The sequence below is a fragment of the Eubalaena glacialis genome, chromosome X, assembly GCF_028564815.1.
Source record: "Eubalaena glacialis isolate mEubGla1 chromosome X, mEubGla1.1.hap2.+ XY, whole genome shotgun sequence".
Lineage (NCBI taxonomy): Eukaryota > Metazoa > Chordata > Mammalia > Artiodactyla > Balaenidae > Eubalaena > Eubalaena glacialis.
In genome coordinates, this window is record NC_083736.1 from 78180559 (window position 1) to 78206674 (window position 26116).

At 35.0% G+C, this 26116-nt stretch overlaps 1 protein-coding gene across 1 annotated transcript in view; it reads right to left on the reverse strand.

Moving 5' to 3' along the window:
* Nucleotides 1-6029: 6029 nt before the first annotated feature.
* CHM (CHM Rab escort protein) overlaps nt 6030-26116 on the reverse strand; it is a 177047-nt gene continuing 156960 nt past the window's right edge. The window contains exons 13-15 of the mRNA XM_061178456.1: nt 17827-17925; nt 12290-12450; nt 6030-6451 (exon numbers count right to left, since the gene is read on the reverse strand). Of these exons, the coding sequence (XP_061034439.1) occupies nt 6260-6451; nt 12290-12450; nt 17827-17925 (452 nt within the window). The 3' untranslated portion in view covers nt 6030-6259. The remainder of the gene's footprint in view (nt 6452-12289; nt 12451-17826; nt 17926-26116) is intronic.

Genomic DNA, 26116 nt, shown 5'->3' on the forward strand with positions numbered 1-26116 from the left:
CCCTATCTTGCCCCTCCTCCCATCCCTTTCCCCACTGGTGACCACTAGTTTGTTTTCTGTATCTGTGAGCCTGTTCCTCTTTCATTATATTGTTCATTTCTTTCTCTGGCTTATTTCACTAAGCATAATACCCTCTAGGTCCATCCATGTTGTTGCAAGTGGCAGAACTTCATTCTTTTTTTATGGCTGAGTAATATTTCATTGTGTATATATATACCACATCTTCTTTGTCCTTTCATCTGTTGATGGACACTTAGGTTGCTTCCATGTCTTGGCTATTGTAAATAATGCTGCTATGAATACTGGGATGCATGCATCTTTTTGAATTAGTGTTTTCATTTTCTTTGGATATATACCCAGCAGTGGAATTGCTGGATCATATGGTAGTTTTATTTTTAGTTTCTTGAGGAACCTCCATACTGTTTTCCATAGTGGCTGCACCAATTTACAATCCTACTAACAGTGTACTGGAGTTTGCTTTTCTCCACATCCTCACCAACATTTGTTATTTGTAGACCTTTTGATGATAGCCATACTGACTGGTGTGAGGTGACATCTCGTTGTTTCGATGTGCATTTCTCTGATGATTAGCAATGGTGAGCATTTTTTTCATATGCCTGTTGGCCATTTGTATATCCTCTTTGGAAAAATATCTATTCAGGTCTTCTGCCCATTTTTAAATTGGGTTTCTTTTCGATACTGAGTTGTATGACCTGTTTATGTATTTTGGATATTAACCTCTTGTTGGTCATATTACTTGCAAATATTTTCTCCCATTCCGTGGGTTATCTTTTCATTTTGTCAATGGTTTCCTTTGATGTGCAGAAGCTTTCTCGTTTGATGTCTCATTTGTTTGTTTGCTTTTGTTTTTCTTGCCTGAGGAGACAGATCCAAAGAAATATTGCTAAGACTGATGTCAAAGAGTGTATTACCTATGTTGTCTTCTAAGAGTTTTATATTTTCAGGTCTTACATTTAAGTCTTTAATCCATTTTTAGTTTATTTTTGTATATGGTGTGAGAAAGCAGTCCAGTTTTCCCAACATCATTTATCAGAGGCTCTCTTTTCCCCATTGTATATTCTTGCCTCCTTTGTTATAGATTAATTAACCATATAAATGTGGATTTACTTCTGGGCTTTCTATTCTGTCCCATCGATCTATGTGTCTGTTTTTGTGCCAGTACCATGCTGTTTTGATTACAGTAGCTTTGTAATATAGTTTGAAATCAGGGAGGGTGATAACCTACAGCATTGTTCTTCTTTCTCAAGGTTGTTTTGACTATTTGGGGTCTTTTGTGTTTCCATACAAATTTTTGTATTATTTGTTCTGGTTCTGTGAAAAATGCTATTATTGGTGGTTTGAAAGGGATTGCACCTAGAGGGTATTATGCTAAGTGAAATAAGGCAGGCAGGAAATACAAATACTGTTTTAATTCACTTATATGTGGAATCTAAAAAACAAAACAAATGAACAAACAGAAATAGACTTATAGATACAGAGGAAAAATAGGTGGTTGCCAGAGAGGAGGAGGAGTGTGGGGAGGATGAGTGAAATCAGTGAGGGAGATTAAGAGGTACAAATTTCCAGTTACAAAATAAATGAGTCATGGGGATGAGACGTACAGATGGGGAATATAGTCAATATTTTAATAACTTTGTATTGTGACATATGGTAACTAGACTTATCGTGGTCATCATTTTGTAATGTATAGAAATATTGAATCATATGTTGTGTACCTGGAGCTAACATAGTGTTGAATGTCAATTATACTTTAATTAGAAAATAATAAAAATAAGTGAAAATAAGAGAAAAATGCTATGTTGATAACATGAAGAGTAATAGTATCTAATATATATTAGAATGTGAATAGAAAACTAAGAGCTATTATTTCATCTTTTCAAGCTCTACAAATCCTCTGCTGAATTAGTATAGTCTTGCGATTTTTTCCCACACATGAAAAATTTGAATAGAACAATTCACTAATGCTTCTCGAGTAGAAAGTTGTCCATCTCTAAAGAATATTTCTTTTAGGGGTCAACTGTCTCATTGACGGGAAGAGGATTTACACATGCAAGTCCTATTAACATTAATAGGTGTTACCAGCATAAATCTCCCTGTAGTGATAGGTGAAAAAACCCTCCAGTCTACTAGGATTCAAGTTCTAATGATTACCTGTCAAATGGTCCTAAGAGTCATCATCACCAGAAAGAGAAGACGTGGCAACTTGTATGGGAAGGGCATCTCATTGCAGCCCCACAGCTAAACTATGTTAATAGAAAGAAAAGTGGCCTTCAAAGTGTGACCTGGGATGCTGTGTTAAACCTCTTGCATTTTTAAAAAGCCATCATTAAAGAAGAGAACTCAAACATACCAAAACACTTGTTTAAGAAAAAAAAAGTGTGAATACTCTTATGAACTCCAAGGTGTTTGAAGGATAATACAGCTACTTGTTTAAAAATTCAATTAACCTTATCTTTCTTAAACTTGATTCATTAATAATCTCACAGATAAATTGCCAGTTTTGAAATAATGATGTTATCTTTTGAATATGTCCTGTCTGGGAAGATTTAAAAATGACTTGGAATTGACAGAAAATGTCACTCTTCTTTAATTATTTGATTCAAGAACAAATCATAGTTCAGTGAATGATTTCTGCATGAAAAGAACATCAGCAGTCTCTTATCTGCTGCAAGTAAGCTGTTGGGGACTCAACGACCACAAAGAAAAACACTTCATGTTCTCATTCACCAAGTAAATAAGAAAAACGTTTCAGATTCTCATACACTAAGTGAGATGCGAAAACAGTTTGCAGGTAATGTATTGTAAAGCCATATCCCATGCCTCAGAACACTGATTTCAAACAGAATGAGATCTGATGCTGGCATCTAGAACAGTTTGCTAAGTAAATCATACCCATGTATCATTTGATTGCCTTTTTCAGAGACCTGACACAGTTGGCAGATGCCTAGAAATAAAACCAAGTATACAGCTGGACAATTAACTAAGAATTTAAGTAATAGACTGGTATCAACAAATAAATCAGTTCCAAGACAATTTTAATTTCTTGGCATATATACAAAATTTTAATATTAAAAAATAGGATACCACGCCTGAAAGGCATTAAAAACAGACTTTATTTCCTCTGAAAACTTACTGTTACAGTGTGCAAATTATGAATAATCATATATTCATGCTTTTGGAAATGCATATAAGAAAATCAAGAGTTGAGAGAGAAATTATCCAATACCAATAGCAGTAAATAACTTATTTGTAAGAAAACTGCTTTGAAGGATCACTACTATTTAGCAATCAAATTTCAACAAAATTTTTTCGAGGTTTTTAGGACTTTAGACAAAGGGCTGCCTTCTCCAGAACTACAGCTGTGACAGAAGTTAATCATTAGTGTGGCCATTATTTTACACAAAGGGCTACCCATCTCAGAAACCACTATTCCAGAAGTTAACCATTAACATGACTATTTTCCTATGAGCAGCTAGATATCATAGAAGATGGGGAAATTATAACTCAGTTTTCCTATAGAAAAATATATGTTTGTAATATACATATCATATATATCTATCTTTTTCTGGGCAGGCATACCAACTAGACAAAAATACAGTAGCAACATAGGGTTAGTAACCCGTTTTCATGTTGATCACTAAACTGAATGGTATTATCATTTTTGGTTAATAAGAAACATGCATAACATAAACATTTTAAACACATGAATAAAAATTCTTTGATAATAGCTATTTTCAAAATTTAAAATTAGCTACTGAAATTTCTGCATCACATACAGCATCTATATTTTATTCATATGACTTCAGGCTTACGGTTTTACAACAAAACTAAAAGGTTTTCCTTTAAAGCGATGAAAACAAGTATTTGCAGTAATTAAGATAGCTGAAAAGAATGCTCTTAGAATAATTTCTATTACATTCTGAGGCAACAGGAAATATCTAAAGTTCTCTAACACAAGGTTTTTAACAGTTGTGTATTATCTTAATCATCACTAATCATATTCAGGAGCTTTTAAACATTTCAACAGTATTTAATAAATAACCTGGAAGAGAAATTCCGATGCTGGCTAATGGATGAAATAGGGTACAGTATGGACTGGGCCATGAGACCACAGAATATCTCCTTCATTGTTCTAGAGAGCTGTAGTAAAGCTATCAGTATTTTTCTAGTCATTCTGGGTGTACCTGATTGGCTGTTTACATAAGTGTGCATGCTGCATCAAGAGGCCTTAACTCTAAGACTATAACAAAGTACAATATCTTAATTGGTGCAGCTTACTGCAATTGTATTCAGACTCAATACTCTCATATAGTGGAAGCTTTTATATTGCTGGTACTGCGGGGCAGAGCCAATACCCGGTGCTTATAGGTATGTATTGTGCATTTAGCGCATGCCGCAGTTGGGTTTCAGGAAATATGATTTAAGATAGATCTGAATCCATATAACAAAGTAGGTTATAATGTGATTCTATTGTCCCTGATTTGTATAACATTATAAAAGGGGAAGAAAGGGATAGAGGGGATTAAAGAGATAGGGGAGAGGCTATGCAATGGGGAGGATTAGGAGTAGCCTGAGAGGCTGGGAAGATTTTCTTCTGGATTCAGCTATATCTGCAGGGGGTTTAAAAGGTGAGGCAAGAGCTACATTCCTTGATTCTTTCCATTTCTCATGAGGCTGTGACCTGACAGAGCTGGCTTCCTTTAAGATCTTCTCTGAAATCTGGAGAGGTCAGAGCCCTGCTGCAGCTGAAGTACGTAAGAACTATGTGCTTTCTACTGTAGCCATGGCTCTCTGATCAGCAAGATAGGCCAGACTGCATGACAACACACTTTTAATGTATTTATTTATTGAAATAAGTTGTTGAGTCCAAACTATTGCTCAAAAAAGGTAAACCATTAGAGCTTGGCATTTGGAAAGATTTTAATATAGGCACTATCACTGTAACTAGATTTGCTGCCTATGTACAGCCCTTATATTTTTATGTTAAGTGCATATTAGGGTTTACCAATTGTCATATTCTATTTAGAGTCCTTGGTGGTTTCAGGTTTACCTACTAGAAGAGGAATATGAAGAGTTTATAGACTGTTTTCCTTATTAAGATTCAAAACCACAATTCCACGTTACTATGTTTACTTTTCTATTAGACTATAAAATACTAATTAAGGAAATAGATTTTTATTTTAAAAGCTTAATTCAATAAGAACACTATGATCTATTGTGTTGGGGGAGGTGACAGCAAACAATTATTTGCTGCATGAGATCTTTGATATTCACCCTCAAGTCAATGAGAAAATTCTGAAACAACTTTTATTCCAGAAAAACCATTCTAAGGATGGCACTGCATTTATCTTCAAAATCATTCTCATACAGTAGACATATGGAGAAACTGAGACCCAGAAGTTAAACAATTTGCTTAATATCATCGGTGGCATAGCTAGGACTAAATTAGGTCCATAGACAATTAGGCTAGTGCTCCAGATACTCGACTAGACAGAATTTCCAAATACCAATGAGCCTATTCAAATCTTTCCTTCCATTTCTTCAGTATTGAGCCTTCCTAGTGTGTTCAGGATTCACATACAAATATCACTACTAACATTTAAAAGAAAAAAAAAACACTGAGTAATGAACTCATGACTTGTTTGTAAAAATGTCTACTTTAATATTAGCATTTTCAATACTCAAGATAGAAAACAAAACAAACCTCTATTTCAAGCATAGGCTCCTGCCTGGATCATGACACTTTAGTTTTTATCAGCTATATTTACGTATGCTTTTATCATTTGTGTCACGATGCTCATACCAATATAGAAAATATAACTCAAATAATCAAAGGAAATATGTAAGCAGATTTTGAAGATGTGGTTTTCAAACAAAGATCCAAAGTGGCAAGCAAAAGCTGTCCTAATACCATAGAATTATTAACAATGCATAGGATCACTTTCATAAACATAGCTATATTTCTAGGAATCAATCCATTTATAATTTTTATCTGCTAATTCCACAGGTTTGGTATCTTAAAGCAGGCAAGTCAATGTGCTTTACAAGTGTTTTGTGGTCTTGGAATGTCCTTTTTAAGGAAAATTCCCTTTTGGATTTCTATCATCTGTTTCTCTTGGTAATTCTGCATGTCAACTGACTGCTGCTTTGTAACATTTTTCAAACAGTTCTTCCATCAAGAGGACTCTGAGGCTAGGAGGATTTTCCAAAATGTGCTATTCAGTTTGGTGTATACTCGTTATTCAGAGGGCTCCTGTGGGTTTCTCAGATTTGCGCTTTCCCTGGGAGTCTCTGAGTTGGCCTCTGGTATAGCACTGGATTCTGAAGCCTCTGGTTGTAAACTGTCTCCATCAAGGATAATGTCTTCAGGATTTGGTGGGGGTGGACAGAAGTCTTCGTTGGGGCAGATTTGTTGGAAAAGTGCTTCAGCCTGGCCAGGGAAAAAAGGGCACAAGAGTTTTTGTATATTAACTTAAAATGTATGTGCCTTTCTGGAACTATCAAAAAAATGAAGTATCACCCTTAAAATTTTCTTTAAGTTATAGAACTTTAGGCAGCATACATGACCTTCTAAAAACTGCTTTCAGAACTCCATGACTTTTCTCCCTCTAATTTATACATTCATTCAGGCCCACCCTTCAAGTATATCAGTACTTGCTAAGACTCTTTATGAAGTGCTCAAATAGTTGAGATTTTAAGGTCATTCATTCTACATGTCAACAGAAATACAATTTCCCTTAATATCCTTTATATAATTTCCTAATAGAGCCTGTTTGTGATATTTGCACAGTCTAATTTAGCATATACTAAGTTTAACAAGTCATTGTTCAAATCAAGAAAATTCTTCACTGTTTGCTCAACTATTTGCTTTTCTAATTTTCCTCTCCCTGTGCTTTGAGGAATATAACACAGTGTCCAAGACAATGGACACTGAATAGATAACCATGCCCAAATGCTGGCTCTGCCACTTAGCAGCGATGTGATCTGGGGAATGCTTACTCAGCTTCTGAGCCTTGCTCTCCTTGCCTATAGAATGGCAGAGAGTAAGCCTCTCTATTTGGTAACTGTAATCATTGTTATTAATAATAACATAAATTAAAATGTTGAGATTTAAGCTGAGCTTAGTCTGGCAGGGTAAGAGAATAATAAAGTAAATGTGATCTTAATTAACAACAACAAATACACACACATACAAGAAAGTTAATGTGGCAAGTAGCATTGTTATTCTATTCTAAACATATTCCTACTATTATTTAGATGCATACAGTTCTTTGTTAGATAAGGGTCCCTGCCAGGCTAGGGAGCTTGCACTCTAGCCTACTGGTAAAAGAACGTCATTAAAGGGTTTTAAACATATGCTTGTTTTGCTTTAAAGGTTACAATGTCTGTCTGTACCACTTCAACCCTTCTTCCCAAAGTACACGCAAGGTCATCCATTAGGCCAGGAGTTGACAACTATGGCCCACACGCCAGATCCAGTCTGCTGCCTGTTTTCATAAATAAAGCTTTATTGGAACACAGTTACTCTCATTCATTTATCTATGGTCTACAGCTGCTTTTGCACTGCAATGGTGGAGTTGAGTAGTTGCAAAATACATTATATGGGCTGCAAAATCGAAATTATTTGCCATTTGGCCATCTATAGCTGGTAAACTCCTACATCAGGTGAATAAAACCAGTATCTTTGGGACAGGGTGAAGGGTTGGTTAAGCAGAAACTTTTGAGCTTTGATGTGGAGTTGAAAGAAGGGGCAGGGAGAGAAAAATAGCTTCTTTCTTTCTTAAGTATAGTTCAAAGTTATATTTTTAGACATGCCATTTTATTATGGATATTTTGAAATTAAATATTTGAGATGACTGCTTTGCTTCCATCCTGGGGTCTTACCATATACATCTTTGCTGAAGACATTTAGTCCCTAGAAGCAGGACTGAGGTCAGACAGAGCCTCTACCTCACACTTTAGTTCCTCTAATGGTCATTGTGTCTGTTATCTCTACCTTGTCTGCCTATAGAAGTTCTCCTTCTCCTTTACTCTCTGCATGCAATCAATCAGCAAATCCTATCAATTTTATCTCTTAGTTCTTGACTCCACCTGTTCCTCCACTAGAGACATAGCCCAGACATGCACCATCTTTCCCCTGGACAACTGCAACATCTCAGAACTGGACTGGTCACTTTGCCTCTAGGGTTCCCCTGTGTAATCCATCTTTATGCTGCCCTTAGAAGGGTCAGTGGAAAATGAAATTCTGTTTATGCCTTTTTTTGGCTTAAAACTCTTCTAACAGGATAAAAATCCAAGATACTTATTATGGCAAACAACACCCTTCAGGCCTATCTTCTCTGGTCTCATCGTCTTCTTCTTCATCCCATCTCTGCCTCTCAGGCTTTTTGCTACACTGTTACCTGTTTATTGGTACTTTCTTAAACATACCATGATGTTTACATCCTGGGCTGGTGCAAATGCTATCAATTTGATTGTCTATCACTTGGATGAAGAATTGCTACTCATCTTTTATATTCTTCCCTGTAAGGTTCTCTGACTCCTAGATACAACTCATGGCTCCTCTATATTACTTTTATACTTTCGATATCATTCTCTTGTTGCATATACCACACTGCAATGTCATTTGTTTACACGTTTCTCTCCTTTACCAGACAGTGATTCATCCAGGAATAATGACTGGGTTTTAGTTAACTCTGAATCCTTAGTGCCAGGCATGGAGTAGAATCTCTCTTTCTCTCTCTCTTTATATATATATATATTTATATATATAATATATATATTTTATACATATATATATAAATGGAAGAACTTTAGAAACCATATAGTATACAAATGTTGAATATAAATATTGTAACAATTATTATTACTATTATTATTACTGTTCCTCTTACTTCTACTCCAATTCCTCTGTATCTCACACCTTGTCTCCCTTTTGCCACCTCCCTGTAGGATAGATTTTCTCCTGAACTCCAGTCCCTGCGGCTGGATCCCACTCGACCTGTTTTTGTATATCCCTGTCATGAACAATGTGTGTCCTAAGACTGCCAACCAATTGCAGGTTGCCGCCCTGCTTTTATTTGTGTTCTACCTGCTTGTGGAAATCCCACCTTCAGCTCACTGCCATTGGCCCTCTCTGATGCCAATTTCCTACAGCCAGACTCCAGCCTTTCCCAAGTCTCTCCTCTTTCCAACTGCTGGAACCTTTTAGGGTCAACTGCCACTTTCTGGAAGGTCTGTCTAATGCTTCTTGGTGAACTTCATTTCATTTGCCAACTAAGCCCCAGTTCTGAGAGTTGTCACCAAGAGGTTGGTTCAGAGTACTTAATTGTCAACTTTTAATCTTCCTTGCTCTTTTAAAGCCAGAAGTTAGCTTAAAGGGTAAAGACTTTCATGTGGTTAAAATAATTAAAAAGGGCTAATTATATTGTGAATTAGTTTCCTTATACTGGGAAGTACAGAGAGGACACGTTGAGTTATTTAGATATTCCTATGTTTCTTTAACATACATCTACACAAAACAAACAAATATTTTGTCAATCTAGCAGTTTAATGTATTTAGGATGTATCTGCATTAACGAGTTGAAAGTAGCATAGTATACTAGATGAGTGTACAAGCACTGGGGTCCAACAGACTTGAGGTTAAATCTTGGATAAAAAATTTACCAGCTATGTGATCTCTGGAAAAGTTATTTAGCCCCTTTGGGGCTTAGTTTCCTCATCTGTAAAATGGGGGGGATGTCACAGATACTTACCTCATAGGGTTGTTGTGAGAACCAAATACAATAATATATATGAGATGATTAGGACAATGCCTGGCATATAGAAAATGCTCAATGAATGGAAGCTTCAGAAGATATGACACCTAAAATTGCCCTCTCCCTCAATGGCTTGAGAAAGTGAATGCTACTGCACTATGTGAGCAACTTGACAGTTCCTACGACCTATAAAGCTGGTCTTCAACTTACAAATTATGTACCAAAAGTCATAAGCAAGTTGCTGATCTGTCCATATGAACAACATTCTACATGGTGGTTAGACTGCCAGCCCAGTCCACATCAGCCAATATAACCCATTTCATACCTTAAGTATAATACAGAGTACAGTACTATTTAACTATTCTTGTTCCCAAGGCAGTGGCAGCTCCTAGGCAATGGGGGCTCCTGAAGAAGGAGGGAGCTATCACTGGCTTGGGAGTACAGACAAGTAGGGACTATAGACCAGTCTGTTCATCAGTATCTGTGGGTAAATGAAACACTCCCTGTATTAAGGAAAGAAATATCTATGTCAGGTTCAGAAAAAAACTGGAGTAACATAAACTACAAAAACTAGCAAGTCACAGAAAGAGTCACATAATAGGGAATGTCTTGGTATGCTCCTGCACACAATTTTTAACTTGTAAGTAATAAACAGATCAGATTACTTTATATTTTTCATATGTCTTCAAATCATAAATAGCTTCATATGAACACAAGAGAGATAGGTCTATGTTATTCAACATCTATATACTTACAAATAAGAAGGGCAGATGCAAACTTGCCAACTAGCAAAATGAAGCATTTTATTTCAAAAAAAAAAAAGAGAAAGAAAGAAAAATGAAATCTGCAGGTACTTATGTTTCCTACACAGGCAAAGCTTAGGTGATGTTCTGAGGGCTTTTAGAGACAATTTGGAAAACAGAGTCATCAGTTAGTGTTTGGGATGAACAAAGCATGATATACTGGAATTAGAACACAGTTTATCTGAATAAACTGGCTATTTTTAAATGTTATTATTGATGTCCTTTAAGGTAGGCATTATAATATTTCTCCCAAAACTGATGTGAGGTTAAAAGCTGTATAACAAATATAAACCTACTTATAATTAATAGTATATAATAATTAGCACCCAAACTAGCATTATTACTGTTTTCTTCTGTGAAAACACTGTACTCAAGTCTATCTTCTTGGGAATCAATATCTCATGATAAAATTATCCTTCAATTATAATCTTTTAGCTTGCAGTTTAGATCACATGAGCACTTCTATATTAAGTCCTTATTTAAGGCCTTCCATTTTGGTTAAAAAAAACCATTAAAGTTCACTCAGGAATAAAGTTACCTGGCTGATAACTTGCTGGTAATTTCTTCTTGGAAAAAAATGGACCATCAAAGCAAAACTGACTTGGCCATTTTAAGCCATAAATGTAGATATTGAACCATCCTGAGTTGCTATTAAACTAACAGAATAAATGATGGATGAGAGATGTGACTTCCTATTTTTGTTTGTTATCACTGACTAAATATGATTATCCTGGATCACCACTAGACTCTGAAGATGGGAAACAAAGAATCTGGTAAAAAACTGTAAATGTATAGGTCATGGCCTTGCTGCTATGCCTAAAAATTAGATTAAAGGCTCAAAAAGGCCATCTGCTCCTATAAGATCCCTACCACTAGTGGGAATGAAACTTCCATCTGTGGTCTTAGAACAACGTTAAATTATCCATTTATTGATTCAATAAACAGATGCGCCAACTATATTGGTGAAAAGTTTAGACTTATACCTTAAAAAACAGTATTTTCTGCTCTTCTCTTCCTGTCAAGCGCAGAAAAGTGTGTTTGTACATGCATATGAATTTTCAGCTTAGTAGACTCATAATTCACTTTTGGCATTTTGTGTCACCTGCCCTGTACCTATTCATAGCCCTGCCCAGGAGTGCTACTCCTCAGCAGCTATTATAGTAGCTTTGGGACACCAGCTTGTGTCAAAACATGAAAGGAATCATGTTAATTGTGAAAAACTACATGTTCTTTTCCATGGTTAAGAATGTGCCTTAAAAATGTGCCATTTTAAAAATACATTTTGTATGCCTTACTAGTTACACTCCTTATGAAATGACTCAAGTTTACAGAGGAAAAAGTTTGTGTATTTCAAAATACAATGATAGGCCACCATTTAAATTAGAAGCAATGTTTCTTTAGAATACTGGCATTATAAATTCATTTTTCTGAATATGTATTTCTAACATCTTCTATCTTTATTCCCACAATGGAACTCATAAACAATCTCTTGTAGTTCATCATTATATTCAAGAACGTGAAAATATTTGATATTAAAGTGGCTTTGCTGTTCACCAAGCAAAAGTTTAGGGGCAAATTGCAGAGATGGTATTAAATGAGAGAGATGCTTTTTTAGTTTCTTTTCCCACCTCCTAGAGGAAAAAACAATTCACTTTCCCTACCACACCAACTTCCTAACATAAAACCAAGAAACACCAACAGCCTTACCTGTTTGACTGCATTATCATTTCCTAAAGCACAGTCTGGGCCAGAGCAGACATAAACGTTGGATGGTAAATCATTATAAGAGTTCCTGCTGACGTCTGAAGAATCTCTCATATTGAAGTAAAGAGCCCACAGAAGTCTTGGCTTTTCAACTTCTTCATTTTCTAAATGTAGACATAAATTTTACTTACATCTAAAGCACAACATGCCTCTCAATTACTACAACATGTAGCCAATTGCTAACAAAGCTACGACTATATATTGTAGTAAATCAGAGCTTTGTATGTAAACTATAGTAAATCTGTATCCACACACTCTAATACATGTGTATGATATTTCAAGCAATGATGGCTTTTCAACCTAAGGCAAGTTAGATTTTAAAAATTATTTTGATTATTAGTAAGTTACTTAGATTTAACTCCAATCATGTTCCCTTGGATTTGTCTTATTTCTCATCACCAGTATGAAAGCGCTTATGATCACATTCATCTTTAAATTATGCCAATGAAGTGAGAAGTTAACATAAAGTGATTTTCTTATGTTTCACATGGATAAACCAACTTAAAAAATTATAAAGTAAGTCAATACTATATACAGGATTATGAGATGACCAGAATAGAGAAATCTATAAAGACAGGAAGTAGGGGAATTCCCTGGCGGTCCAGTGGTTAGGACTCAGTGCTTTCACTGCCGAGGCCCAGGTTCAATCCTTGGTTGGGGAACTAAGATCCCACAAGCTGCGTGGCATGCCCGCCCCACCCCCCTCAAAAAAAGACAGGAAGTAGATTAGGGTTACCTAGGGCTGTGGGGGAATTGAGGGTAAGTGCAGGTTAATGGCTAATGGGTATGGGGTATGGGTTTCTTTTTGGAGTGATGGAAATATTCTAAAATTGACTGTGGTGATGTTTGAACAATACATTAAAAAACATTGGATTTTATACTTTAAATGGGTGAATTGTATGGTATGTGACGCTCAATAAAGCTGTTATTAAAAAATAGTATATACAGGATTAAAAATTGGATATCCTAACTCACTAACACTCTGTCCTACTAGATTACAAAAGTAATGCCAACCAACAAACAAATAACAAAAATATGATTATGAGACTGTAAGCTGTTTTCAGTGCACATTCTCTCATTTACAGCAAGCATCTATTATGTGTTAGGCATCAGGCTAGGAGCTGGGGATACAAAGATGAAGTAGACTTAGTCCTTATTCTCTTGCTCTTTCATGCTCCCTAATACAGAGCCTAGCACATAACAGATGCTCAATGAATAATTTCTGAACCAATTTTAATTCTGCTTTCAGGTATAATCAAAGCATGATGTGTTTATTAAAAGATCCAGCTCTCTTAATCTCAATACCTAAAGCCTAATCCTTGCTACCTTAATAATTATTTCTATGCCTCTCTTCTTTAGAAGTGTTATAATTACATTTTCTTTGGTTGAAAACAGAAAATATTGCTGTTAATATATTTATTGACTACAGTGTTTTCTTAGCCTGGATCTGAAGAAAAATTCAAATTCTGTACAATGATAATAAAGGATGTGCATGACTATTACCCAAGACCATAAGGCACCTTGTGAATCATAAAGAAAATTCTAAAGGTATAATTATCTAGTTAATTAACTCTTATTGGTAGATTTATAATCAGTGTAGAAAAGTTAGCTAATTGCGTTCCTCAGTTAAAAAGAATGTCCCATTCCCCAATTCAGGACAAATAGGTTTTTTATTATACTTAATTTAAAATATCTCCACTACAACAATACCAAATATGTTCTTTTTCTAGTTCATCCTGAATAATCCATAATTATTAATGTGATAGGATGAAGAAACTCTGGATGAAGTGATCCTTTAAGATGCCCCTTTCTAATGCTAAGATCTATGAGTCTAAGGTATCACTAACTTCATGTAAAGCACACAATAGGTGGCAAAACCTACTTACTGACAAAACAAAGGAACATAAGAGACTCATATTTCACAGCTAAAACCATATGGCTCTTAGTAAATTTATTGGTGAGCTTAGTTTCAGTAAATCTTACGGGAAGATAGTTAAACATACTGCCTATCACTTGTGAAACCAGACTCTAGGAGCATTGCAGAAAAGTGAGCTAAGGTCTGGAAGTCCTTTAATATTGCTCATTCCATTTCTAAGCATATACTAAGAGAGCTTATCTTATATTTTATGAAAGTTCCAGCTCAGAGGAGGGCTTTCATTCAATAAAAGTTAGGGGAAATGAATAATTCAATTATAGGAAAGAAATTTCATAGAGGTTGAAGTTTTGAAAAGAAACCGAGAGGAAGATGAAAAGTTGACATAGGCTGAAGATAAATGCTCTAGATACAAGGGAGTTATCGGGCTTTGACCTTAAAACCCTCAAAGAAACATGTAATTGCTTCATCTTTCTTTGAGGCCAGCTGGAAGGCAGAGAGATAGCTGGAAAAATAACATGCAATTGTGCAGTGCAAAATTGTCAAAAAAATATTAAAGCTGTCGAGGTTTGGCTAGGAATACATCACTTGGCCAGAAATAGAATTGGTTTTCTGTAATAGCTCATTTCATTCAATTAGATTGTGCAAAGGACTAAACAAGTATAGGTAATTTAGAATAAAATCTTGGGCGAATTAAACTGGGGCAAGTACAGAATAAAGTAGGCCTAAGAAAATCAACAGTGGCACACCAAATAAAAGCAACAAATAGTCTATAGCTGCATGCCATGTTTAGGGAGAGAGTGAACTATTTTAGCAACATAGCACAGTAGCACAAGACCAAGAGAGTAGGAGACTGCCACAGCTGTGACCTAGACTGGACACAACAAATACAAAAAGGAATTAAGATAAGGCATTTTACTTCTCAGCTCAGTAAAAACACCCTCACCAGCCACCTATTTCAAAATGACACCTATAAGGGGAATTCCTGTTTTTAGGCAGTGCTGCTTTTTTGAGATAGGAACTGAATGAGATAGAATGAGATAACGCCACATGCTGTGCCCAATGGAGGGAAAAAGAGAAAGAAGATGGTGCAGTGATGATATTACACTGCAGACATTTGAAGATATTGTACTAATGAAATTCTTGCTTCAATTTGTATGGAAATATCTCAATTTCCTGGGTAAAATAAGAAACCACTTAGGAAAGTTCTACCCGTGCTTTGAAGGATATTATGGAATCTGGAAGAATTAATGCACATATGAATGGTGAGCAATCACCTCATTTTCTCACCTGCAGAATCAGGTTTATTAAGCATAAAGTATCTGAAATTTCCTTGGACTGTGAAGTAGGGAAGAGTTTAGAGATCTCTGATGTTCTTAAAGGAGCCTGGGAAGTAGGGCTCTTAGAAGTACTAGTACAACTGCTTCTTAAGACAGAGCATATGTCAAGAGCTCCAGCTGATATCTTAAACATGAACAAGTAAGAAAGAGAGGGAATAGAAGGAATACCTTCACAAGGCTATTGGATTCCTCAGATACAAAGGCAAAGAAGTACTGTGTTTGAGAAGAGAACATTATCTTTTAATACGATAAATAAACTTCATTGCAAAGTGACTAGGCTGACTTTCACAAAAGCTCATGAAGCACAGCACTACACAGAACATAGAAGTCGAATAAAAAGAAAATAAGCTTAAATAATGTTATTCCTCTGGCACACATTTTAAAACAAAATATTTATAAAGCTTTAAAGCATAAGGTTTCATATCATTGTCAAATAAAACATAATAGTAAAAACCATCAATCTGTGAAAATAGGGGCTTTTGCTACAGAGAAGAATGTACTTTAATGTATTAAAAGTTCATATTGCTCATAAAGTTCCTTCTTCCTCATTTAGGCAGGAAAATGAGTTGAGTTCTCTTCTCCAGGTGACTTTGCCTCTTTGACCTGCCATGGCCCAGTGCTCACTTTATCTGGTGATTCATTTTCAATAACTCCAACAGTATTTGTTCTGACATTTTAATTAAAATATGACCACTACCTCATCCTGATGATAAAAAGGCCTATGTGTCAGTGAAAACTGGCTTTTCAGTGCCTCAGTGCACCTGAGGACCCCTCTGAGCACATAGTTCTTACTAAAGAATTTCACTCAGGTTCTAAACAATACATCATTTCAAAATGGGATCACATTAACCATTAAGATTAATGTTTAAAAATCTAAAATGGCTAGAGGATGCTAAGTAATGAATATGTAATTTCCCCATCTCGATTTTTAAAAAAAGAAAATGCATTTAAAAAGTGAAGAGCAATGATACAATATTCAAATTTAGTATATTATTTGGGACCACCACACAATGAAATTACAACCAAAAGTTATGAAAAAATTCAGAAATAAAGAAGGAATTCTGAGTTTTTATAAGCAAGGTAACTAAAGCCAAAGATAAAACTATGATTCCATTTTACATTTAGGAATATTATTGTGTACCGTAACTCTGCAATCAAATTTTTAACAATACATTTATATGAGACTTTCCAATGAAAAAAAAAAAAGTAAATATGAAACAAATTAAATTCCAAACTAAAGTGAAGTAAATTTTCAGATTGCAGAATTTGATTCAAGCAGCCCCCCCAAAAATTAATTATACTGATATTAGCTCCTGAGAATGGAGCAGTTTGTTTTCCTATGTAAATGTAAATGCCCCTTTATGCACTATCTTGCAAAGAAAACAAACAAGACACACAGAAGATGAACTAAAAGGAAATACAATAGGTAGGGGTAAATAAATGGTTGCCTGAACAAACATAACATCCAAAGAAAATGAAGATATATGAATTAACGAACTGGCCAGGATTCAAGTGGACATCCAAATCCTTAATGAAAATCACCGTCACTTCATATAAATGAATAAGATCCATTAGGCCATGTTTTGATCACCTACACATAGAATTCACTACAATTTGCTCCATTCACAGCTACAAGGGCTACCCTATGATGCGGGGAGAAAAGTTAAAAAATTCGTGGTTGAAAAGCATCTTTCCACCATGAGTAGGCAGCAAAGTGGCATATATGTTTTGAAAGCTAAATATTTATCACATCACTAGCATGCTATGCATGAAAAGACAATTATTGGTTAGGAAGGATTCCTATGTTTGCCAATTAATAGCTTAACCTTCTCTCAGTTGAACTAAGTTTTTTTTTTTCTTTATAAATGAAGATAACTTTTTCTGAAAAAGGAATATATGCTCTTCATACAACATCTATAAAATAAAGAAAATTAAAAGGAAAAATAAATTATACATAATCCCACCAAAATTGAGAGATTTCCTGACAGTCTTTTTTCTATGCATATGAGTATGTACACATATAAATGTATGTTTTTGCACTTAATTATATACATTGTGTGTGAGATGTAGCTTTTTCCCTTATCATTATAAATATTTCCCCATTTTTAGGAAGAGAATGTGCTTAGTCATCCTAGTAAAACATATAAGCACTGGTGCTGAATACATCACCTTTCAATTCAGGTTGCAGAAACCTTCCTGAGATCTCTAAAGAGGAATAAAGTGGTCACGTTACCTTTCCATCATGAATCACTGATTATTGTTCTTACCTATCTCCTTTTCGGTATATGGAGTAAACAATTTCTGCACAACTGGTTCTAAATCTTCTCTTGCTGTTTTAGAAGATGTACAAGTCAAATGAACCAAATCTGTTTAAAAAAAAAATATTTTGAGTTCCTGCTTATCACAAATTTCACTGTGTACTCATATTCAAGGCACTAAGCTGGTGCCATGGGGAACAGAACCAAGCACGTCATGGCTCCTGCCTTTAAGAACTTTATAATCTAGTGATGGGGGACATGTAAAAACCATAACAATATGCTATGTGTGTTAAAAAAAATAGCGAAAATATATGTTAACTAATAACCAAGAGGGAGCACACTAAGACTCAAGACTAAGTACCAGTTGATGGTTATGTAAAACCAGCAAGGTAAAAAAGCTTAGGAAACCATTTATTCATAGAAAGAGCTTAAGCTATCCTTATAACATTCCCAACGAGGGTGGATAAAGGATTGCTAAGCAAAATATTGTATAAAAAAGACTAAAAGTGGACTATTTTTTTTACCTAGAGAACACACAATATTCTTCAGACAGAAAAACCCATTTATACAAGCTTTACTGATAAGTTAAAAACAAATCATCTATTCATTATAGGGTTCTCTAAGAAAGCTTTTTAGGGAACACTGTTAGCTTAGTTTGAATCATACATATACTTAAAAGTCCATAATATGGCACAAGTCAAAACTTGTGTAATATTTTCAGGATTTCCAAATCACTTTGTTTTGCATTTACAGGTTCATGGGGCCCAGACCTCAGAGAATGTTTGGGTTAGAGAATATCATGTACAAAAAAGGTCCTTCACAGAAGTGAAATACTGTAGCCTAAGGCACTTAGAATTCCTAAAGGCCTACATACAAAGGGCAAAGGAAGGACAAAAGGTTCTACATACTGAAAGGAAGAACTAAGGGGATCCCTAAATGGGAGTAATTCTTGTGGTTTTGGAAAGGGTTTAGGGCAGAACAGAATTATGGCAGAAAGAATATATATTAGAGAAAAGTATATGAACTGAGACATTCCTACTCCTAAAACACCAGTAGAGAAGTACATGCACTTCTTTTCTAAAAGTTTACTTTAGGCTAGTAGACTTTTTTAAACCCCAGGAACATGGTTCAAAGTTTATCATGGAAGCGCAACATCAGAATAGAATTCTCTTTATTAAAATTAATTCCACATTCTACTCTAAAATATATCTAAGCATAAAGGGACTCTTAATAACCATGTGAGCTAAAATCAAATTTTGTAGTATTTTTTTCCAGGTGCACCAAACAAAGTGATATTCTAAGAAAGTTCCTGTCTTACGTATGGCCTAATAAAATATCTACCTTATTTAAGCAATGTTTTTATATGACTATAACAATGATTCCCATTGGTTCTGGGATATTGAAGGATATACAGTATTTCAAAAGGTATAATAACCTTTACAACAAAATTATTCCTAATGAACTTAAAATTTTCAAATGCAATATAACTTTGGTAGGGAGGGAGTTTAAAGTCCCTAGATAAATGCTGAATTAAACAGAGTATATAACTATAAAGGCAGAAATCTCTGATGTAACACTTGAGAGAAAATGTCCTGTCTCTATTATCCCACAGTCTCACAAAATACCAACGTTCATGTCAAAGTTCTCAATTTTCCAGTTCTTTCCTATTCAATTAACGTACACTAGGGGGAAAAGCAGATGAACGTGAATATAAATAAAACAGTATATTTTCAAAAATATCTTAACGGTAAACTACTAGTTCTATAAATCAGGATATATAAAAGAAATACACCAGAGTAACTATATCCTTATGTTTCCTAACAGTGTAACAGAGTTCAGTTCATGGAATGCTAGCAAAAATTTCTAGTAATAAAGTCAGATTATCATCTTGTACTTAATAAGTTTTATTACAATTCTTAGAAGGAAAAATTAAAGACATCTATACCTTGAATTCTAATACCTTGATTCTGCTTAGATGCTACATTATTAATTCATTTACAAATTTAAGGTACGAACAACTACTTTTTCTCCCTGCTTATTACCCGCTTTTCCTGTTATCTATGTCACTTCCTTGTATAGGTTACTCTCAATTTATTGCTTCTTTTCAAATCAGAGGTTGATTGTATTATTTTTTTAAAATTCAGATTATTTTCAAAATTGGTTTATTAATCTTCATACATCTCATAAGTCTTTAGCAAGGGCAAGTTTTAGAGTCAGTTTTCCTCTTTGTCGAATATAACTTTTACTTTTCAATAGGTGTTTAATAAACATTTGTGGCTAAAGACAATTCGCTTCCCTGACATGAGCAGACATTAAGTACTCACAGTCTTAGGAAGACATACATGTGCATACAAATATATGTATGCATACACATGCATAGGGAAAATTTTACTAGTTACTTATATGAAGTGTGGAAAAATTATCTGACTGACCAGGGTAGAAGTAAGGAAAGCATAAGTGGATAATCCTCAAATTACTTAAATCTGCCTGAGAAATGCTCACAGACGCTTTAAGATATATCTTTAAAATTCTCAAAAGAATTTAAAAGATTATCTAGAATTTACTGTATGGTGAACTTGCATGTGTCAGACACTACCCTAAGCATGTCAGAAGTATTATTTCATTTTACCTGTGCAATAGCCAACTATTATCTTCATTTTACAGGTGAGAAAACAGAGGAACAGTGGAGTTAAGCAGATTTCCCAAAGTTATGCAATTACTAAAAGGAAGAGCTGGGGCTCAGAGCTGGAATTCAAGCCCACGTGGTCTGCCTCTAGAGTGCCTGCTCTTAGTCACTGAACAATGTTGTGTAACTGTAATAATCTCCCGTAGAAGGTGCAGCTAGTCACTTAAGGCAGCAACATTCAAACTGGGAGGTGTATAAAGATACTAGAGGACTATCCACAAGGTAAATAACTCTAAGGGAGTCACTGTCCAGGTGCTCAACCTCGCCTCCTGCAATTTTATTAAGCAATGCATTTCAAGAAATTTACTTTGTGTTTAATAATCCTTTATCAAAACTGTAATATATTTATGATAGTTTGACTAATTTTGCACAAATATAATTGGATTAATTACTGAATCCAGAAGACATTTTTTTAAGCTTACTGTCTTTGGAAATTTAAAAAAAATCTATTTCCATTTATTATTTGAAGTGGGTGATAGTGGGTATCAAATATCTCTGATACTTAAATTCCATTGAATACATTTAAAGGGGTGATGTTACCATTTTACCATTACATACCAACATTTATAATGTTAGAAACTACACTCTTGGTGATTATTTGAATCTTATGATGAAAAACTGTATATGTCAAATTATACGTGTTTGAGGGGTACATGAGCAAAAAGGTTTCAATACCTTAAGGTGTTAACGTAATTGCAAAACCATACCTATATAACATGTTGTCATATTTCTACCAAAATTTAACTCTGTGTAAAATGCTCCTTTCTATTCTGTGACCTTAACTCCTCTCCACGAAACTAACTTGCTCAGTAAATGCTAAAAATGACCACAAATTAGATCAGATGGGGCAACTGCTTTCCTAAAAGTATCACATTCATTAGTGCCAATTAACAACTATAACTAAGATTGTGGAAGATGCAATAGAACTGGAAACATTAGCCACTGGCATCATGTGAGATAATAACTGACTCAAAAAATGGTTTAAACCTTGACTCTACCTTTTATAAAGTATGCTCCTTTTACTTCATTTAGCAACTGCTTAAAGGCTTAATGGGCTAAAAGATGACAAAATGTGTTCTCTATCACAATTCTTCCCTTGGCAATATATTTAGCTTTGCATTGGCATTAAAGAAACTGCAAAATACCCTATTCAAATTTATAAGCTTTTGCACAGCAAAAGCTGTGCAAAACAAAACGAAAAAACAATCTACAGAATGCGAGAAAATATTTGCAAGTGATGTGACCAATAAGGGCTTAATTTCCAAAACACACAAAAAATTACACAGCCCAATATCAAGAAACAAACAACCCAATCAAAAAATGGGCAGACCTAAATAGACATTTCTCCAAAGAAGACATACATATGGCCAAAAGGCACATGACAAAATGCATAACATCATTAATTATTAGAGAAATGTGGGAGCACCTCAACATATAAGCCAAATGCTAACAGCCATAAAAGGGAAAATCGACAGTAACACAATAATAGTGGGGGGACTTTAACAACCCACTTACACCAATGGACAGATCATCCAGACAGAATATCAATAAGGAAACACAGGCCTTAAATGGCACATTAGACCAGATGGATTTAGTTGATATTTATAGAGCATTCCATCTGAAAGCAGCAGAATACACTTTTTTCTCAAGTGCACATGGAACAGTCTCCAGGAAGATCACAAACTGGGCCACAAATCAAGCCTCAGTAAATTTAAGAAAACTGAAATCATACCAAGCATCTTCTCTGACCACAACACTATGAGATTAGAAATAAACTACAGGAAAAAAAACTGTAAAAACACAAACACGTGGAGACTAAACAATATGTTACTAAACAACCAATGGTTCACCGAAGAAATCAAAGAGGAAATCAAAAAATACCTAGAAACAAATGACAACAAAAACACGACGATCCAAAACCTATGGGATGCAACAAAAGCAGTTCTAAGAGGCAAGTTTACAGCAATACAATCTTACCTCAGGAGACAAGAAAAATCTCAAATAAACACCTAATCTTACACCTTAAGCAACCAGAGAAAGAATAACAAACAAAACCCAAAGTTAGTAGAAGGAAAGCAATCATAAAGATCAGAGCTGAAATAAATGAAATAGAAACAAAGAAAACAACAGAAAAGATCAATGAAACTAAAAGCTGGTTCTTTGAGAAGATAAAATTGATAAAATTGATAAACCTTTAGCCAGACTCATCAAAATAAATAAATAAATAAACAGGAGATGACTCAAATCAATAAAATTAGAAATGAAAAAGGAGAAGATACAACTGACACCACAGAAATACAAAAGATCATAAGAGACTACCACAAGCAACTATATGCCAATAAAATGGACAACCTAGAAGAAATGGACAAATTCTTAGAAAGGTACAATGTTCCAAGACTGAACCAGGAAGAAACAGAAAATATGAACAGACCAATCACAAGTACTGAATTTAAAAACTTCCAACAGAGTCCAGGACCAGATGGCTTCACAGGAGAATTCCATTAAACATTTAGAGAAGAGTTAACACCTATTCTTCTCAAACTCTTCCAAAAAACTGCAGAGGAAGGAACACTCTCAAGCTCATTCTACGAGGCCACCATCACCCTGATACCAAAACCAGACAAAGATACCATAAAAAAGGAAAATCACAGGCCAAAATCACTGATGAACATAGATGCAAAAATCCTCAACAAAATACTAGAAAACAGAATCCAACAGCACACTAAAAGGATCATACACCATGATCAAGTGGGGTTTATCCCAGGGATGCAAGGATTGTACAATATATGCAAAGCAATCAATGTGATACACCACATTAACAAACTGAAGAATAAAAACCATATGATCATCTCAATAGATGCAGAAAAAACTTTTGACAAAATTCAACACCCATTTATGATAAAAACTCTCCAGAAAGTGGGCAAACAGGGAAATTACCTCAACCTAACAGAGGCCATATATGACAAACCCACAGCTAACATCATACTCAATGGTAAAAAGCTGAAAGCATTTCCTCTAAGATCAGGAACAAGACAAGGATGTCCTCTCTTGCCACTTTTATTCAACATAGTTTTGGAAGTCCTGGCCACGACAATCAGAGAAGAAAAAGAAATAAAAGGAATCCAAATTGGAAAAGAAGTAAAACTGTCACTATTTGCAGATGACATGATCCTATACAGAGAAAATCCTAAAGATGCTACCAGAAAACTCCTAGAGCTCATCAATGAATTTGCTAGAGTTGCAAGATACAGAAATCTCTTGCTATACACTAATAATGAAAGATCAGAAAGAGAGATTAAGGAAACAATCCCATTTACCATCACATCAAAAAGAATAAAATATCTAGGAATAAATCTACCTAAGGAGGCAAAAAACTTGTACTCAGAAAACTATAAGATACTAATGAAAGAAATAAAAGATGACACAAACAGATAGAGAGATATACCATGTTCTTGGACTGGAAGAATCAATACTGTGAAAATGACTAGACAACCCAAAGGAATCTACAGATTCGATGCAATCCCTATCAAATTATCAATGGCATTTTTTACAGAACTAGAACAAAAAATTTCAAAGTTTGTATGGAAACACAGAAGACCGCAAATAGCCAAAGCAATCTTGAGAAAGAAAAATGGAGCTGGAGGAATCAGGCTCCCTGACTTCAGACTATTCTACAAAGCTACAGTAATCAAGACAGTATGGTACTGGCACAAAAACAGAAATATAGGAACAGGATACAACGTCCAGAAATAAATCCATGCACCTATGTTCAATTAATCTATGACAAAGGAGGCAAGAATATACAATGGAGAAAAGACAGTCTCTTCAATAAGTGGTGCTGGGTAAACAGGACAGCTACATGTAAAAGAATGAAATTAGAACATCCTCTGACACTATACACAAAAATAAACTCAGTATGGATTAAAGACCTAAATGTAAGGCCGGATACTATAAAATTCATAGAGGAAAACCTAGGGAGAACACTCTTTGATATAAATCGCAGCAATATCTTTTTGGATCCACCTCTTAGTGTAATGAAAATAAAAACAAAAATAAACAAATGGGACCTAATGAAACTTAAAAGCTTTTGCACAGCAAAGGAAACCATAAACAAAATGAATTGACAACCCGCAGAATGGGAGAAAATATTTGCAAACAAAGCAACCAACAAGGGATTAACTCCAAAATATACAAACAGCTCATGCAGCTCAATAACGAAAACAACAACAAAAACTGATCAAAAAATGGGTGGAAGATCTAAATAGACATTTCTCCAAAGAAGACATACAGATGGCCAAGAAGCACATGAAAAGATGCTCAACATCACTAATTATTAGACAAATGCAAATCAAAACTACAGTGAGGTATCACCTCACACTAGTCAGAATGGCCATCATCAAAAAATCTACAAACAATAAATGCTGCAGCGGGTGTGGAGAAAAGGGAGCCCTTCTACACTGTTGGTGGGAATGTAAATTGGTACAGCCACTATGGAGAACATTATGGAGGTTCCTTAAAAAACTAAAAATAGAGCTACCATATGATCCAGCAATCTCACTCCTGGGCATATACCCGAAGAAAACTGTAATTCGAAAGGATACATGCACCCCAATGTTCATTGCAGCACTATTTACAATAGCCAGGTCATGGAAGCAACCTAAATGTCCATCAACAGAGGAATGGATAAAGAAGATGTGGTATATATATAAAATTGAATATTATTCAGCTATAAAAAAGAGCAAAATAATGCCAGTTGCAACAACATGGATGGACCTAGAGATTGTCATACTGAGTGAAGTAAGTCAGACAGAGAAAGACAAATATCATATGATATCACTTATATGTGGAATCTAAAAAAAATGGTACAAATGAACTTATTTATAGAACTGAAATAGAGTCACAGATGTAGAAAACAATCTTATGGATACTGGGGGGAAAGGGAGGGAGGGATAAACTGGGAGATTGGGATTGACATATACACACTACTATATATAAAATAGATAATTAGTAAGGACCTACTGTATAGCACAGGGAACTTTACTCAATACTCTGTAATGGCCTACATGGGAAAAGAATCTAAAAAAAGAGTGGATATATGTATATTTATAACTGATTCACTTTGCTGTACAGGAGAAAGTAACCCAACATTGTAAATCCACTATACTCCAAAAAAAAATTAGAGAAATGGAAATCAAAACTACAACGAGGTACCACCTCGCACCAGTCAGAATGACCATCATCGAAAAGTCTACAAATAATAAATGCTGGAGAGGGGGTGGAGAAAAGAGAACCCTCCTACACTGTTGGGAATATAAATTGGTACAACCACTATGGAGAACAGTATGGAGGTTCCTTAAAAAACTAAAAATAGAACTACCATATGATCCAGCAATCCCACTGCTGGGCATATATCTGGAGAAAACTCTAATTTGAAAAGATACATGCACCCCAGTGTTAACAGCAGCACTATTTATAATAGCCAAGACATGGAAGCAACCTAAGTTTCCATCAACAGATGAATGGAAAAAGAAGATGTGGTATACATATACAATGGAATATTACTCAGCCATGAAAAAGAGAATGAAATAATGCCATTTGCAGCAACATGGATGG